Here is an 18,100-nt window from a genome sequence, read left to right on the forward strand (position 1 = left end):
AGGTCCTGCACTCTAAGAACCTACGTGAGAGGTCAGACCTGGCTGACTGCTTTTCCCAGCAGATGTCCGGGAAGTTCAGGTCCCCGATGACTACCGCATCCTTAGCCTTCACTACCTCTGTGAGCTGACCCAAGAATTCCTGGTCAAGCTCTTCTCACCTGTAAGAACATGAGAACAAGAGGCATTTTGTAAAAAAGCGGGCACACAAACCAGCCCCCTTAGGTTTCCATGCCGAGAGCACTGCAATCCCAGACGCGTTGTGAAGGCACACAGCTGTACCCAAGCAGAGCACCACTGACTTTGGCAAGTCCACCCTGCAGAATCAGGGCCTCAGTCATCATCCTATTATAGGCAGCACTAGCAAGAACATTGCTGGTGCAGCTAGCTAGCTGGCAGTTTTTATATACACTCCTGGGAAACCTAATCGATAAATTATAAATTATAAGCACAGTTTTACAGCACCAGCAGTGACAGAATTAATATCTCCATGCAATGAACTGCTCCATTTTGATGCTTTTTCAATATTTGTACTTCTGTCTGGAAAGCTTGTTAACCAAAGCCTGGCATGTAATCCTCTTATTTGAGGCATCACACTCAATAAGCCACTTAACTCTGGAAATACATCAGGTTTTAAGAGAGATGGACTTGAAATGTCCTTCTAGCTTAATAAAACATTAAAAAAAGAACAAATTTTGTGCCTGTCCAGCATGAGAATCAAGAGCTTTACCACAAGTGAAGGCAGAAACTAGTGATGCTTGCTAAACAGTTTTTGTATTGGTACGGTTTGGGCTTTCAAAATAGTAGGCAAGTGATAGGGAAGGATTTGGGCAGGTGCAGCCAATTTTGTGATTCAGTGCACAATGGAGAGGGTCTAGCAGAGTTCATTCAGGTACTTGAGTTACCTACTGGCAGGGAAAGTAAGAGTTGCATTGCTGTAATGTGGAATTACGCTGCCAAGTGACTAATCCAGGACTGAAGCAACATCCTGCTACAATACTGCTCACACCCGACTGAGAAGGAAGACCCCTATTGAATCACTGAGAGCCCTTGTGGAGGCATCTGCCGTCTTTGGAAGCTTACTCAGAAGCACTACAGTTACTTGCGTATCGTCTGCACTCCTCCGCCCCCTCAAAATTAGCCATCCAAGGTTGGGGTGCATGTCTTAAGCAAAGACAGTGATGTCTGCACTGGAATAGAAGCACAGAGACACAGTCATGGCTGCCAAAGGCTCTGCTTCTTTCCAACTAGCAGTCATCAGGGCAGAGTTGTTTTAATCCTCTCATAGCCACTGCCAATTTGGTACCTGCCGAGAAAATTAAAACTAGCTTTTGTCCAAAATGTCCAGTGAGCTGGTTGAGAGCGAGCAAGCTGCTCCATGCAGTCAGCTTCCCACCATGACTCTGGAAGAGCTTCTCTCCATTCTGTTGTCTCAGTACAAGGTGTGCGATTTATTTGGGGAGCATTGTATGCCAGACATCATAACGATCAGGACATTTTATAGCAGGAGGGTGGATACTATCACAGCATAATATGGCAGCATGTATGGGTGAAAACGAGGGTGGTATTTTAATCCTACAACCCCCCCCCCTTTTTTTAAACTTGAAATGCCTTTTTGCTTAAGATGCCTTGCAAAGCTTTGCTACACAAGCTTTTAAATCTCCATGCACAGACTTATTACCAAGATGGAAAACTGTAGCACAAGGAGGAGTGAGGTGGAGGTTTCACTGTTGAAGCTACAGGTTTAGGACACTAGCGCCAACGTAATTTGATAACCTCCAAGTTACTCAAACCCTGCAAAAAGAACCTTTGGGGACCACAAAAAAAAGCCAGTCTCACTTATGTCTCATCAAAAGGCCGCCCAGACGCTGTCAGAGGATCTGAACCATCCGTTCAGAGGCCACTTGAAAGGAATGCATCACCTATCAAATGACAAAGACTGCCAGCAGGCTGCTTTCCCTGGGCATTTTCCATCACCCTTCCAACCACACCGGAGCCTGCTTAGAAGAGTGCCCCCCAGCCCCTAGCAACAGCAGAGGTGATGCAGAACCCCATCACAGCTCCCATACCCCCAAACACACTTGTAAGGCACCAAAGAAACAAAGACAGAAGAACCATCCACTCACCAGCACAGCTGTTAGCATTTCTGGGTGCAAACTGGAGGATGCACTGCAGGAGGTAGACAGGAGCAGCCTTCAGAGCTCCAAAGCCTCTTGAAGCTACCAGACCATGACTGTGTACCACATACTGGGATTTAGATCCTTACACGTGTTGAACAGGATGCTGTGTGACCCCCTCCCTGGTTGCTTTAGGAGTGTGTTTAGGAGAATACTTCCACATCTGGTGAACAACACCTGCACTCCAGTCCCGGAAGCCTTCAAAAGGAACCAGTTCCCAAAGAAGAGAACCTAACAACATGGCAAATAGTCCCCCGTATTCTTTATTAGAATAATGAGTGAATATATTTTAAATCAATCTAAAAAAAGAAATAACGAAATCAAGTTACAGTACATGCATAAAATACAAAGTAATTTACAAACAGATCAAGTGACATCTCCCAAACCCAGAGATTGGAAGGAGAAATGGATTTAAAACAAATGACCGACTACAGCAATGCCTTCCGTGTGCCTTACACATCATGAGCACCGCAAGACAGGAGAGTTGGCTAGAGAAGTGCAGCAGCGTGGGCATGCCCTTACACAGAAGTTCCAAGTGGGTTATATCAGCATCTGAGCAACTCCCTTCCCCATACAGTCATTTCCCCCTACTGCTTTACGCAGCGTTTTATTAAACACTGCAGGAGTTTAAGTGCCAATAACCAAAACACTTGGATATTTTCGTGGAGAATTTTGGGATGAGACACTAATTTATGCAGCGCTTTCAAGATATAGTGGCAGAAGGCACAATTCACACATTCTTAAACAGTCTAGGCAAATTATTTGTACAGAAGTGTGGTCTAGTGAAAAAGTGTGCCCAGTGAGGAAGCTATCCCAGACAATCAGACAGAAGAATAGATACTAACAGGGAAGCTTCAGCAATCCCTTTGTACCACACGTTTGCAAACACTGGGATCAAACCGTGAGTCCACGATAGAAACCTTGAGGGAAGTTGTATCTAGTGCAGAAGGAAAGTGTATTCCCAAATTCTGATACCGTTACCACTGTGGAGGCCAGCTCCTGGGCAAGCAACACAGCTGCTGCAAACCACAATACTAGAGTGAAGCGCTTCAGCTGTTGAGCTCATGTTGCTTTGTCTTGTATTTTCCAAGAGGCACCGTGAATAGGCTTCCACCACTTTCTCCTGCTTCAGTCTCACAGCAGCATTCGCCAACCTGACAACCTCATTTGCACCAAGCCACTGCAACTCAAGTGCCTTTGCATATAGCCAAATGCCTGCTGCCTGTTGGACAGGGTTTTTTAGCCATAACATTGGACTAAACAAACCACGTAGCATGATGACTGAGTTTGGAGCAATGGGCATTTCTTTGAATGCAAGACGGCAACTTGAGGCAGGGAAAATTATGCCATTTGTCCTGCCCAGAGATATTCACTTGGTTAACATGCCAATAATTATTTAGGAAGGACAAGAATGACCCTTTTTGAGTCAGATTACTAAATGGCACTCTCAAACTCCAACCAGTGGCCATCTTGTTGGAAAAGTGATCAGTTAATATTCCAAACAATTTTCAAGCCAAGACTTACATACTGGCGTCGTAAAAAAATGCTGCAGCCACTTGAAGCAATGAATGATTTTTTTAAACACTGAAATCAACACATTTAAGACATGGAGAAATTCAGGAGGAAGAAAAAGTAACTGAACACAACAACAAAAAAAAGTAACCACAAGAATTACAAATATATTTAAATCTTGGACCTGGGGAATATACACAGCCTTTTAGGAAAGAACAAACAATTCTTATATATTCTGGCAGCACTGCATCTTTGGTTTGTTTTCAGTGGTCGGTGGGACATGGATGGGAACCACGTTGTTGCTTGGAGACATGTCGTTTTCACGTCTGTCTGACATTTGCTTCTGAGAAACGATGCGGTAGATCTCTGGAAGAGGAGAAGGAACAAGTCAGCATGTGCATACCTGTCACTGCAACACCAGCATGCTGAAGTCTGTGTAAGCGTCCAGGACGAGCAAAACTTGCTAGTGGCTTTTGTAACCACTACAGTTCCCTACCCAGGAACTGAGCAGATAGTCTACTTTTCTGCAAAGATACTAGGAACGTACCGAATGGCTGCTGTTCCCACTTCCTTTGGAAAGGGCTACCCAATTCACTAGAACCAGCCCCAAATCTCTTGCTGGTACAGGCCCTTCGTGGTCTCCTGCCATTATGTCCTTTAGCTGTTTACAGGCAATAGTGGGGCTGAATGGAGCTTCTTGACTACCTGCATTTCCACCCATCAGAAGGGGCTTACAGGACATTTGCTCCTCTACCCCCCAGACCCTGACGCCTGTGTCCAATGTGCTTCTGCTTATGGGACAAATAGTTTCTTTAAATTGTGAAAAACTGCATAAAGTCAAGTCCATGGCTAGATTCCCATGACACGATACAGGGATGTTGGTTCCAGAAGACTGTTTAGAGAGCAGAGATGAGACTCTGAATCTATACATGAGGAGGGCTTGGAGGCCAGATAAAGGGATAGGGGACCCCAAGACTTGAAGCAGGGCAGGTGGGATCAGACTCCTAGTACACAAGAGTATGGTCTCTGGGATCTGAATTCTGCCTCGGCTCCCAAGTAAACGAGGACGAAACTAATGAGGCAAGTGAGGACTAAACACTAGTGACTAAACTCTGCTCAGACCTTTCACAAGAAATGGCTCAGTGCGCAGCCAGACATCATCATTTCAACACAGGGAAGTTGAGCAACCTCTTGCAGATAAGCCAGTAATGCTGCTTTGTATCTGCTTCTACAATGAACGGGCAGCTGGCATCAAGGAACTATGGCAGCTCACACAAGCTAGGCTGGGAGAAGGGGCAAGGGTTTTAAAACAAGCCCTCCAAATGCAGTCGCCAAATACAGACAAGTTGGACTCTATTCCCTGGCAGGATAAACAGGCCAGCTGCACACAGCCACATGACTGCTGACTAGCTTGCCTGGCAAGTGCAGGGAGGCAGGTTTGTGGCTCATCAACAGGCAACTGTTCAAAAAGCAGCGAGCTGGGAATTCAGAGCTGCGACGCTCCCAGCTCAGCTACAGAAGGAGCCACTGGGACCAGGCGGGTTTATGGTCGGGCTGCACCAGGTAGTTGAGCACTGTCCTGGATCCCTGGGACCTGCTGCACCCCATGTACAAGCTCCTGCCCAGCTCACGAGCCCACTCAGCAGGTGGAGGAAAGGGTGTTCCCCACCCACAGCTCCGACAGAGCACACGCGGGTGAACTGTCACGGCAGCAGGAGACCCGGCCTTCATGAGCTCCAAAACCGCTGGGGAAACTGGCCTGGAAGAGGCTGTGGATGAGCTGAAGCTCTAGGCAGGTGCTGATGAGCCAGGATGGGATTTCACTGGTCCTTCCCCCAGCACCCTCACGGGTGGGAATCACTTGTTTCAAGCTGTGCTACTACAGCCAGGCCCAGTTCCACTCCAGCTGGGTGAGCACTGGTCAGAGTCCCGTTACTAATCACCAGCAGTACTTTCAGACACCACGTCACAACACTGCTCGCCGCAAGTCTTTCACATCGGGTGACTAATACCAACAGCAGCCACTAACCCCTGACCCGTCCACAACACGGCTAACCCTGGCATCACCGAACCAAGACAAACTGCCCCTTCTTGTGCTCGGTCTTATTAGCCTACACCTTCATCTCACTTGCCTTATGGTGGCGGGGTGGGGTGGGGAGGAGCATTTCCACCCTCCAAACAGCTGCTCCTGGAAGTTCCCTTTGAAAAAACAGGCATTAGGCTGAACTTTCATCAGGCTGCAGCACAAACTGGAACTGCCTGCCTGAGGTGGCTCTGAAAATCAGCAGCAGCTTTTGGCTAAAGCAAGACAGTTGCAGGGAGTGCTATCGAGATGTCCCCCAGCCCTTCACATGTTGGCAGCAGTATGGATGGAGGCAGCTTGCCAGCATAACATTATTTACTGCAGTTTTTATCTCCCCAAAACAGGAGCCCACATCTGGAGCGAGCCACATGCCCTCCAATAGGCAGCAGCGTTCCCCGCAACACAGCCGCCCCCCTCCTGAACAGGAGCAGGGCCTGCAGGCCTGAGAGCTGGTTAGCCAACATGCTGTCACAGCGACACCTCGCAGACAAACCCAAGTCCCAGCCACGTGCCAGGTGTCAGGAAGGGCTTGGTCCAATCACTTGATTTTCCTGCTTGCTGCATAGTCCATCGTCAGGGAACAAGTAATAGATCCAGATTCCCCCTAATCAGGATCCAAGAGGTGCTCTCCCAGGCATGGTAGTGAGATCATTTTGGCTGCTACAAAACAGCCTCCACTCATCTAGCCATTGCTGAGAGGTAAATTGCTTCCCCATGGCAACAGCAGTATATTAGTCTGAAAGTCGCTTAGCAGCCTGGTGCGAATAAAGTCCTGTCTCCTCTGCAGCCAGATCCACTAGGGAACAGCACCGTGCAGCAGCGAACTAAGGGCAATTTGCTGACCAGCTTCAGAAAGAGCCACTGTGCCGTTCTAGCCAGTGGACTGCCCGATTCCCTTCCTTGAAGTACCAGTGCTAGCCTGGTCAGCGTGCCTAGAGTCCCTGCATCGCCCAACAGCAGAGCTGGGGACTGAAGGAGCTCTGAAAAGGGCCCAGGAGCAGCTAATACCAGAGCACACTGGCTAATACGGAGCAGCTAGAGCCTGGAGAGGGCAGTCAGGAAGTGCTTCTCCCAGCACTTTCCTGCTCACAGCCTGAGCCCTTCCAAGGGGATAAGGAAAACAGGAAATCCAGCCAGCAGGTTTTTTGATACTATCTGCCTGTTACCATTCAGCCACTGCCCACGCTACATCCCAAGCCAGAGCAGTTACTCAGCAAGGAGATAAGGAACATGTCTGCCTTTTTTCTGTTATTAGAAAGGACCATAAATAGTGGCTAGCACATAAAATGGGAGTCAGGACCCCTAAGGTCAAGTCCCAGCTGTCATAAAACATCAGTGTGAACATGGGGGAAGTTAATGTCCCCATGCCTCAGGTTACCCATCTGCAAAACGGGTACAGTTCATTATCTGTAGTCCTGTGGCACTCCAGCCACACAACAGGATAACGCCTCTGTACAAACAGAACAAGGGTAGTCTCTGTTCCAAAAGTGTCAATCTGAAAAGAAGGGAGATGGCTACAGACAGAGAATACAAGGAGACCAAGATCGAGGATGGTCTCATTGCTACAACACTAACTACTAATCCACCCAACCCAAGTGGTGAGAAAGTTTGCATTAATAAAGTACTTCAAAAACAGCCTCGTGCAATGCGAGAGAAAGGAATCCTTTACAGCAGTAACTGTTTTAGTACACAGGGCAATCGTGAAGAGAACTGTTTCCAAGTACTACCATCTTCAATAAGCTGGACGAGATCTGCATGCATCACCCATGGGTAAGAAAGTCCCCAAGGTACCCTCTGTTTGTCCTGAATCCTAGGTGGCCCATTATCCCAAGGACTGCTCCTTTTACATCCAACAGATTTAAGTACAGGCAAGGCCAGTTTCAGCAAGTCGCGGCCCTGCCTCTTAGCAAATCTCCAAGATAAACCATGAATGTAGGAAGATGTCATGAGGTGCCTCCTCCTCCGTATGCTCATTCTAATATAGCTGCTGACAGTGGACTCCTGCCCGGTGAGTTTCTAAAGACCCTGCCCATATAATGCAATTTTCAAGGTAAGAGAACGTTTAAACAAAAAACGTTATAGGAGGGGAGAAGACTGAATAATATGGACAAGTGTCTTTTTAGAATGGAAATAAACTCCTACAGAAGTACATTTAATTGACTTAGGCTAATCAGTTTGGGTGAAGTGCCAGACCAAAGCACCTATGCTGCTTCCTGCCCTGGCCCCAGCTGGGATATTTGTTGGGCTCTCCCCTATGCTACGGAGAGAGGCACCTTCCAAGATGCGTTTTCCAGCCCCAGCACCGCTGAGAACCTTAACCATGTTATCAACACCCCCCATCCTACATGAAATTGGAAAACAATGCATTTCCCTCATTTTTACAAAAGGTGGAGAGAGACAGTGCTGTCAGTGAGTGGCACAACTGCAAACTGGATCTGAATCTTCCAAGCTTGAAATATCTAGCCCTTAATTTCCATGCCTAGAAAGAGCTGCGTTATCCAAAGACGCAGACAGGATGGAGTCTCCCCTCCCCACATCCCAAGCACTGGAGGGCTCACCTGTCAGAATAGTCTGGAAAGCAGCCTCCACATTTGTTGAGTCCAAAGCGGATGTCTCAATAAATGACAAGCCATTCTTTTCTGCATGATCAGAGAGACAATGTAAGTTGAAGGATGACAGCTGTGTTCTTGTTCCCTACCTTGCTGTCTGTTTGGGCCAAAGAGTGGATTTGCTGCAGCTCATGTGGAAAAGTGCATACTGATAGAACATAGTTGTTAAAACTTCAGGCCCCTCCGTGTCTTCCTCCTGCTCAGGGGAAAAACTAACCAATACCAGCAATGACCTTTACGCTAGGACCTTTAGGTTTTAGGCACCTGGTTTCATTAAAAAGCCATGCGAGAGCCCCAAAGAGACTTTGACACTTTCACAGAGTACAGATTAGAAGTGTTCTGAATTATCTCATGCAGTTCTGTACTTCCACCCCCGCCATTTCTAAAACTCTCCCACACAGCACTATGACTTAGGAGGCCTCAGAAGCAGCACTGACTGCTAGAAGGTGGTTCAGGTAGCCTGAGAAAAGGGAATTGTTCCACGGTCAGGTGCACAGTACCTTGCCTCCTCTGTACCCAGACTAACATTGGGTGACAAAGCACCACCTCAGCACTAGGCTGCTAGGGAATGAGCTAGGGGAGGTAAAGGATCTGACTTTAGCTTTTTATTTAAAAAAAAAACTAGCTGCATTTCTTCCAATCCTATCTCGACAATCATGAACATTAAATGAAAGGGCGAGATCTCGATGCTGCCCCTCTGACATTCATTTGATACCTCTACCCATGCCGGAGAGGAAGAGGTATCTGAGCCCTCAAAAATCCTGTTTCCCCGATATTCAAGTGCAGACACAAGTTCTCATTCAGCCACACGTGCAAGCAGCCCAAGTCCGGAATTCTTATTCATGCAAGGAACCCAAAGCCACATTCAAGTGTGGAAGGAGCTGAGCTTATGTTAATTTATGAAGATTACAGTAATTGCTGGACTCCTCTTTTGTCATCTGAACTAAAATTACATGCGACTGAGGGATTGCTCTCACTTAATCAATAGGCCTCCCCAGCTAAACTATGGTATAAGCTGGGTGGCTTTAAACAAATCATTAGGCAAACAGCTCATGTCCACCTATTTCCTTTTTCAATGCTGTGTCTGTAGCTGTAAAGCCAAATGAAGGCCAACAGCAGTGCTACTACACAAGGACCCCAGGATCTAGCATTATATGGCATCTCCACTTTCCATGAGCTTTGGAGCTCAGGGACACAAGACATTCTGCATCTAGACTCGCACCGATATGCTGATTGCTCAAAACTCTCTAGCTGAACCATGGGCTGGCAGCAGGGTTAACGTGATGGCTTTTCAATTTAAAAACAACATGAGCACTTCTGTGTACCAAGGCAGGGAGGAGTTCAGTGAACTTAAGGGAAACAGCAGCTCATTGCTTCGTTCCCGAAAGCTCTATTTATAGAAAGGCTACATGAAAGACAAAGGCCATCAAATCCACAGGGAGAGTTTTCATCAACTAACCTGCAAAAGCTCTAGCCTCATCCGTTGGGACTGCTCTCAGGTGACGCAAGTCGCTCTTGTTCCCCACAAGCATAATGACGATGTTGCTGTCAGCATGGTCTCGCAGTTCTTTCAACCATCGCTCCACGTTTTCATACGTAAGGTGCTTGGCAATATCATAAACCAACAAAGCCCCAACAGCCCCACGGTAGTATCTGGGGACAGAAAAGCACATTAGTGAATCAGAAACAGGCGCTACAGTTAGAAGAGAATGCTATGTCCTGCTGAAAGGACAAATCAGAGGCGACTACCTCATTACTACATGGCAGTCCTTTCCTCACATGAATTACCAGAACTGGCCTTCTATTAGGACTAAAGCAACTTGCACATTTGTTCTGCAACAAGCAAACCAGATTCTACCATTTTTGTCTGCCTTACTCTCAGCCAGCTTCCACCAGACTCCTTTTCTGACTAGCCACAGATGCAGCATAACCAACGGGTGCTGCTACTGCGTCACAGGGGTGTCTTTTTAGGTTAAAGCTGACAAAACCCCAGTGGAGTTAAATCTTACAAGTGGGTTAAAAATAGTTTCTATTTAAATGGGTCTCTCAGAGCTCCTTCTACACAGCAGGCAGGTAGTATCCAACTGACAAAGATACAGGCTAGTGATTTGCTGGGGTCATTCTACCTGGCAAACTGGAATCTGCATGTCCCAGTTCCAGTCCTTTTCCTTTTAAAAGAACAGAAACTGACTGGCTGACAGGCCTCTTCCATACTTACATTGTGGGTGTTATAGATGATTTATAATGCATGGATGTCCCATATTCCCTATATTAAGATTAATTGTAATGAAGATTTTCACTTTTCCCAGAAACACAAGGCATCTGGAAGGGGCCACACTTACCAGACTTCATAAATAGACAAAAAATTGTTACTCCTAAAAATGGGAGTCGGGTATTTGTAACGTTCTCCCACCATACTTATAGGCCAAGGATATTACAACCCATTAAGATAAGCCAGAAAATACCAGTGCTTATATGCTACATAGAAGGAGTTTGTTTTTTAGCATTCATTAGCCCAAAATGGACTTTTAAACCTAATCCGTCTCAAACTCAGGAATAGTCAACAAGTGAAACCAAGTGGTCTTGTTCTGATGCGCTGGAGAATAAAGAAATTCTAGATCCACATTGGTTCGGGCCACAAAGGATCTGCAGTGTCTTAACACTTACGCGGACGTTATGGCTCGGTATCGTTCCTGTCCTGCTGTGTCCCATATCTGCGCCTTTATTGTCTTCCCATCAACCTGAATACTTCTTGTGGCAAACTCCACTCCAATGGTGCTTTTGCTTTCCAAGTTAAACTCATTGCGGGTAAATCGAGACAAAAGGTTACTCTTGCCTACTCCAGAGTCTCCAATCAAGACAACTAAAAAAAAGACAAAAAAAGACCAAAATCAGACTCAGAGTACTCTGAAAGTTGTCTGCAATGCACTTAATTCAGGTACCTTATTCCTCTTCAAAGTGACATGCTGGAAGAAAACAACATTCAGTAGCTAGGTTTTACTTCTCCACTTTGTTCCAGGAGCAGAGGTGCCAAATCCACCATTTGGAAAGGATCTGGCTTCACATTTTACCCTGCACTCAGGCAAAGCAGGAAGAAAAAAAAACCCGCAGGTTTCCCTAGAGAAAATGGCTCTTGCTACAGCAGCCTGAGGACCTCACAGAAGGTCACCGCTTCGATTTCTTCTTAAAATGAGGAGGCTGGAGCCCACTGTTCCTGTGCAAGCTGTAGCAGAAGTCCACGAGCGCCAGCCTCTGCTCTCCCACCCCCACAACACCCTTCATGCCTTGTGATAAGGCAAAGAGGACCTAAAGCCCTCCAACAGCAAAGCCTCAGAAAGCTTGGGGTGGCAAGACGCAACGTGGTCAGCCTCATATCATATCTGCCCCTCTTGGACCCGGGGGCAAAGCCGCAGTGCACTGCAGTTCAGCCAGACTCTGCAGCGGACCAGCCCCGGCAGAACTGAGTGCAGGCCTGGAAGTTAGATTGAGGGTCGGTTTGGCCTTTGCCCAGCTCCAGAATCAGTGGAGCAGGAAGATAGCTTTGAGCTGGCATTTCCCCCACTCCCTGAAACCTCTGATAAGGCCAGCTCTCAGATGAGCTGGCTTGGAGATTCAGCTGTGGTCGCGCCTATGACGGAAAGTAGATAAACCAGCAAAGAGCCAAAATCCAACTCTGAGGAACGAGCAGTCTTGGGAGGGCAATTTGGAGCGTACTATATTGTCAAGTTTAAACATATTAATTTAACTATAACCAGAAGGCTCGCACCCGGGATAAGGAAGCAGCACATTCATACCGCATCTTTGATTCACAGCAACAACAATGGCCCAGCTGGAGGATCACATGCCCTGTCAGAGATAAGGTACCAGACTGATAACAGGGAAAATAAACAGAAGATACATGAGAGCCAAAAGAGGAAGGCCAATAACCTTTACAGAGCTGGCAGCAAGTCAGAGGCAGTCACAGCAAAGGAGAGCTCACACTTAAATGTCAAAAATTATATTGTTAGCATCTTTCTAAAAAAGGCATATTTGCTCTCAGTGCCACAGATTTAGCTGTCCTGCAGCAAGAAGCTGAGATGCGGCGGCAGAAGCAAGGCTGAGAAAGCCTTCAGAAGCACAGCAGCACTGTCCCAAGACAAAGATCTGAGTGAAATGATTTTATTAAACAAGGCTTCGATCCCCTTCCCCCCAAAATCCCTGCTGAGTCTTAGGTTTGCCAAGGGGGGAAAAGAATTCGCTACTGCTGTAGATTAACACAGCAGTCGCCCTGCACACAGTCTTCTGTGTGTTTAAATAATGCATAGCAACTCTGGCAAGTAGAAGTCATCAAAAGGCTACCCCACCAACAAAGCACCTTCCAAACTACCCCCTTGCCACAAAAATCAAAGTCAATGCTCGCCTGAAGAACTGCCTTACTGGGAAAACTTCAGCAAAACTAATATCCTTCTGATTTCCTTTGCCAGCTGACTCAGCAAGAAGCCTGCCAAGCTGCAGAAGTTGCATGCAGCACAGAGAGTGGCTCTGTACAAACGTACCTGGTGTCTGTTGACCATTTGCAAACTGGTGACATAGAAGTACATTTGATCCAAAAAAAATGTGTCATTTAGTCAAACTGACAGCTCAGTCCTGTTGAGTTTTTAGTTGTGCTTACACAGCTAAATGTGAGGAGATGCAGCACTATAACAACATAAGTGCAAAGCACAAGTCGTTTAATTGCACACGTATTGCCCGGCGATTTGCCAGCGGTTTTCCCTTTTGATGGCAAAACTCACTTGTGTCAATACTGCCTTGAAGTGTTTGGGACCCATCTGTCAGCCAGGAAATTATGAAGCCATGGGGAGATCCCACACCTTCAAGAGAGACAGGGAAGGAGAACCCTTCAATCCCTGCTAAGCAAAATCTCACATAGCATCTGGTAACGAAGTAAAGTTAGAAGAGAACCCCTAGGATACCCAAATGTCCAAATGCTTAGGTATCCAAATGTTTGCTGCTCAGCCCTCGTGAGAGTTAGTCACACTGATGTCTAACTGGTACCCCATCAAAACTGCGTAGGCTGTTTCGCTAGTAAAGAGGCAGACTCAGGTTTTTCCATAAACTCTGGCTACATCAACTCCTTTGCCCCAGTTCTCAGGGCCACACGGAGCCCCAAGCTGCTGATGCTGCAAGCTGTTCCCATGGCCACATTCAAGCGTTTCAATTTGGTGGACACACTCCACACACCCCCCTCCCCCCCCCGTCTAACACCTCCATGTAACCAGGCCAATCCAGCACCACTTGAAGGAGGCCATGGGAACTTCTCAAGGTCAGCAGGAACCCAAGGTCACTCTGACAGATAGAGGCACTGTAAAAGCAAAATTATTAACTTTTGAAAATAATTGTACAATTAGGCCAACCTTTTTTATCCATGGCATAAACAGCAATAAATGCAACACTTCAGTAAGTTGCTGCCCTTCCTCACACAGCCACGACAGCTCTCCTTACCTCCCGGAGCATCCAATATTCTCACAAATCCTTTGGGCTGAACAGGACACAGTATAAGCCCCTGCTAGCGAGGGAATTCATTTCTGAAAGGGAAACGGTTCTCCATGTTGTGATCAAGGTGCCTCTTAACACTAACTTTATTTCCCCCCCATATCTTTTCTGACTGCAAGGCTGTGGAAGAACATTGCTAGTCAGAGATGTTCTTCCGATTTCCAGCTCGTGTCAATTTGTTCTTGTGCTGACACTGTCCCTAGGCTTCTTTCGTTTTCTCCCTGGTGCTCGCTGGTCATGGACATGGCTTGTTAGCACCAACATGGACACGGACTGGGCACACAACAGAAACCCTCACACTGGTGAGACCCCCTGGAATCTGTGCTAAAATATACCCCGGGGGGGGGGGAAGAGTACCCCAGAGTAAGTTTCATAGGCACAGGGGGACACGTGTCCTTGTCCATCTCCAGGGTATCTGTTTGCTCAACATGAGCAAACCATTACCTGCTCCCCCATCCCATCCTCCCCCTCCCTAGCAGGACCCTCTAATAGTGACTACTGCAAACAGTGACTCCCGGCTAGCTGGTCAGCCGTCCACTTGGGGGCATTTACATCTGTATACAAAACCAACCGAAGTTACTCTGGCAGACTTCAGTCCAGTCCCTGCCTGCTACAGACCCAACAGTCACAGCCATCTGCATGTGCTCACTAGGTTAAACAGGCTAAGCTCCTCTAGTCTCTCTCAGAGGCTCTTCAGTCCCCCATTCAGCCTGACAGCCCTTCTCCCTACCTGCCTCAGTCCAATTTCACCTTTTGCATGCCCAGAGCAGTACACAATACTTCAGAGGAGCTCTCACTATTGTCTTGTGCAGCTGACCCCGCCCAACTGCTACCACCAGTGGCCTGCTTGATGGAGTATCAGAATCACACCTGCCTTTTTCATGGAGGCAACCCATCAGCAACTCGACATCTGTGGTCAAGGAGCAGAGCCAGGTCTTCCTTTCCCTCCGGTGTTTTTAACTAAACAGAGATTCAATAGCACAGAAGGCAAAGTCACGTGCTTCACAACTAGTAGCAGGGATTTCTCCTGTAAGCGGGGATCCAACTACAACAAGGCCACATGCTTAGCCAGAGCCAAGTGCTCATCCCAGCTTACTGGGAAACAATACTCAATAAGCGTACAGCACAGTCACTGCCGTGGTATTATAGCCCCCAAACTGCTCAGCACCCCTCATTCTCAAAGCTTCTTTCTGGCCAAGTTAAGAAGAGTATATTCAACTCTAAGTTGGACAAACACCATGAATACAGAGTTACCGGGAGAACACTTAAGTTACAAAGCAAGCTCTGGGCCTGAAGGTCGCTATGCACTTACCAGATAGGCACAGAACCAGTTTGTTATGAAGCGAGTGACAAGCAACACTGGGCCCCGCCATGCATTCTGCAGGGAACTGATCTATGCATTTTCCCAGCAGGCATCTAAATTGTGTACCATTTTCCCAGCCTCAAAGTTGTCCAGTTCTTCCTACACTCTCCTGTCGGCCCTTGTTTTGATGATGCATCAAAACACATCCTCAGCAAATGTCATTAGCTGCCCCTTTAATTTGTGCGCCAGGGTCATAAAAATCAAGAGAGCGAACAAGACCAGTTCCAAGATCCTGGAGGAACATAACCTCAAGCCGCTCAGTGCTTCCCCTTTCAGCACTACACACTGTTACCTCCTTTACAGCCAATACCTTCACAATTCTTCTACTAATTCCTTCCTCTCCAGTTTTAGAAATAATATCCCATTTTGCACCATCTAAAGCATGTTAGTAAAATTCAGACAGATCACAACTAATGCACTTCCTTCAGCCTTCTCTCAGAAAAAGATAATCAGGAGAGTCTGGCACAGCCTACCTTTGATAAACTACAGATGAACACACTGCTGGATTTCAAGCTTTCTGGTAACAGACTGTATACTTCTAGCTTCAACATTTATTAGATACTGGCCACTACAACTCTCGTCAGGACTGAAGTATAGAGAAAAGAAATGTCATCCAAGTGAAATGTAAATGCCTGAAAGCATCAGGGCTGGACAGTAATGCCATATGCAGCACTAAAAAGTTGGTGTTTGCAATTTGCTTCCCCCTAGCACTTCTTGCCAAGCTTGAACTTACTACAAAGACATTAACAATAGTCCCAGGTTCTGCCCTGGCCTACGATTTAACACAGCAAGTTTCACCCCTTGAATCAGCCTGCATTTGTGCACACAGCACCCAGTATCTGAGCAGCTCTGAGATAAAGGAGCAAATAGAGAAAGTGAAAAATACTAGCAGCAAGAGAGAGGGGCTTAGACAACTAAAGTAATACGTAAATCTGGTCTCAGATGTATGCATTACTTTAGTTAGCAGGAAGCCCAACAACATTAGAAGGAAAGAGTCATTTTCTTCTCAAACAGTTTGACTCCACATTTTTGTTGGCTAGCTAATATAGAAAGTCAATTAGCATTTTGCTAACTAGTATTTTAAGAGCGTTAGCAATCATTTCCTCACCTTTCAGGTTGAAACTTTCCATTTTTAGTCACCCTGTTAGACTGCAAATGATTTTTCCTTAATGAGTTCATTTTTGCCTGCTGCACCTCTGGATTGAAGCTAAACTCTGGCTGTTTTTACCTAATCTCTGAAAGCAATACTAGTGATCTGGTCTTTAGGAACTATTTGGCTAACTGCTATTCAAAACAGCAGAGAATAATTGGGATTTGTTAAACTGTACAAAAGTCTATTTTAATAACAGAACTGTCACTACCCTAAATCTGTTTATTTTAGGAAACAGTTACTGTCTCATGAGGGGCAATTAAGAGTTTTAAAAACTTAAACATGGTCCTTTAAATGTGAGAATACTGAACCCTACCTTGTCCCAAAACCTGTAAGATCTAATAAATTCACATAAATGAATTTCTATTCTCCAATAGTTGGCCATCTTTCTAGAAGGGAGCTTTTAATGGTTTTAATGATTTGTTAATGCAGTTAGCTTCAGTAGACTACTTGGCAGACAATGCTTTACACCAATGGCAGTTAGCTAAGGATTAGGGAGGTTTTGGGGGTTAAAAAACAAGACAAAACAAGAAAAACCCAATTGCAAACACCACTATTTGTGCACAACGAAATGTCAGCGGTATGGAATGAAAACCCAGTAGAGCCTGAACTACAACTACAGATGTCCAAAACATGACCATATAACTCTGCTCCTTACATTGCATGAAAACCAAACTCTAAGAGGAGAAAAAAAATGACAGACAAAAGAATAAAAGTTGGGTAGTTTAACTTTCTTATAAACCTGAATTAAAAATCAAACATATGATATTAAAATAAAAGTTAAGACCTAGCTTAAAATACATTCAGGTTTCAGTTAAATTAACTAAGCTAGTACTACAAGACTGCATTGTCTACAATATATAAGTATCAGTCCTTAATGGTACACCTCCCTCATCTAGAACATCAAACCCATTTAACTGAAGCCCTGTGCCTACACATTTTTATCCCTCTGAAACATGGGAGGAGCCCTCCAAGAGTCTGCAAGGAGGAAAGATACTGAAATACAAATACTACCAATCTATTCCTCCAAGCTTAAATTCAAAGGAGACAGTAATTCAACTACAGAGGAAAACACCTTAGTTTGTAATGGAAAAAAAGGCTCTGATACAGGGCTTACTAGCAGGCTAAAAAAACAGAAGCTTTTAGGAGATGGGTTTTTCCTATAAACAGAGCAAGTATGAGACAACAAAATGCATTGTGTGAAATGCAGACCAGCGGGTTTGTCCAGTTTCAGAAGAGTTTCTTTGATTTAGTAATAAAGCTGGAAAAATGAGTAAGATGCAAAGAAGGAAGGAAGTAAAACTCCTCTGGCCTGGCACATTCAAATCAGTTGACTGTCAGAAATGAGAAGCGAGTTTGTTGGTTCGCTTGTCTCAAATTTGGAGTTTCGCAGAAGGTGTAACCAACACTGGAACCAAACCTTCTAAAGATTACATACTATCTAAAACATAAGGAAAAAAAAAAGACACAAACAAGTTAAAGCCAGTTGAGATCATCTAGGGTACCTCCTTGATATTTAGATTACATCAAGTTCTATAATCCAGGTCAGAAAGTGACATTAAGAAATTCAGAAGCCACCCAGAATTAGTGCATTAGTTATGCCACCATGTTTTTTTAACCTCACTTTTCTCATGAAAAATACTTGCGATGCGACTAAGGTTACATAGACCATGTCTG

At 45.7% G+C, this 18,100-nt stretch overlaps 1 protein-coding gene across 1 annotated transcript in view; it reads right to left on the bottom strand.

The window, feature by feature from the left end:
- Nucleotides 1-2,418: 2,418 nt before the first annotated feature.
- Nucleotides 2,419-18,100, bottom strand: part of RAB11A (RAB11A, member RAS oncogene family) — a 23,354-nt gene continuing 7,672 nt past the window's right edge. The window contains exons 2-5 of the mRNA XM_019503963.1: nt 11,046-11,241; nt 9,838-10,031; nt 8,328-8,408; nt 2,419-4,052 (exon numbers count right to left, since the gene is read on the bottom strand). Coding sequence (XP_019359508.1) covers nt 3,913-4,052; nt 8,328-8,408; nt 9,838-10,031; nt 11,046-11,241 — 611 coding nt within the window. The 3' untranslated portion in view covers nt 2,419-3,912. The remainder of the gene's footprint in view (nt 4,053-8,327; nt 8,409-9,837; nt 10,032-11,045; nt 11,242-18,100) is intronic.

The sequence above is a fragment of the Gavialis gangeticus genome, unplaced genomic scaffold (genome assembly GCF_001723915.1).
Source record: "Gavialis gangeticus isolate Ggan-Ray unplaced genomic scaffold, GavGan_comp1, whole genome shotgun sequence".
NCBI classification, from domain to species: domain Eukaryota; kingdom Metazoa; phylum Chordata; order Crocodylia; family Gavialidae; genus Gavialis; species Gavialis gangeticus.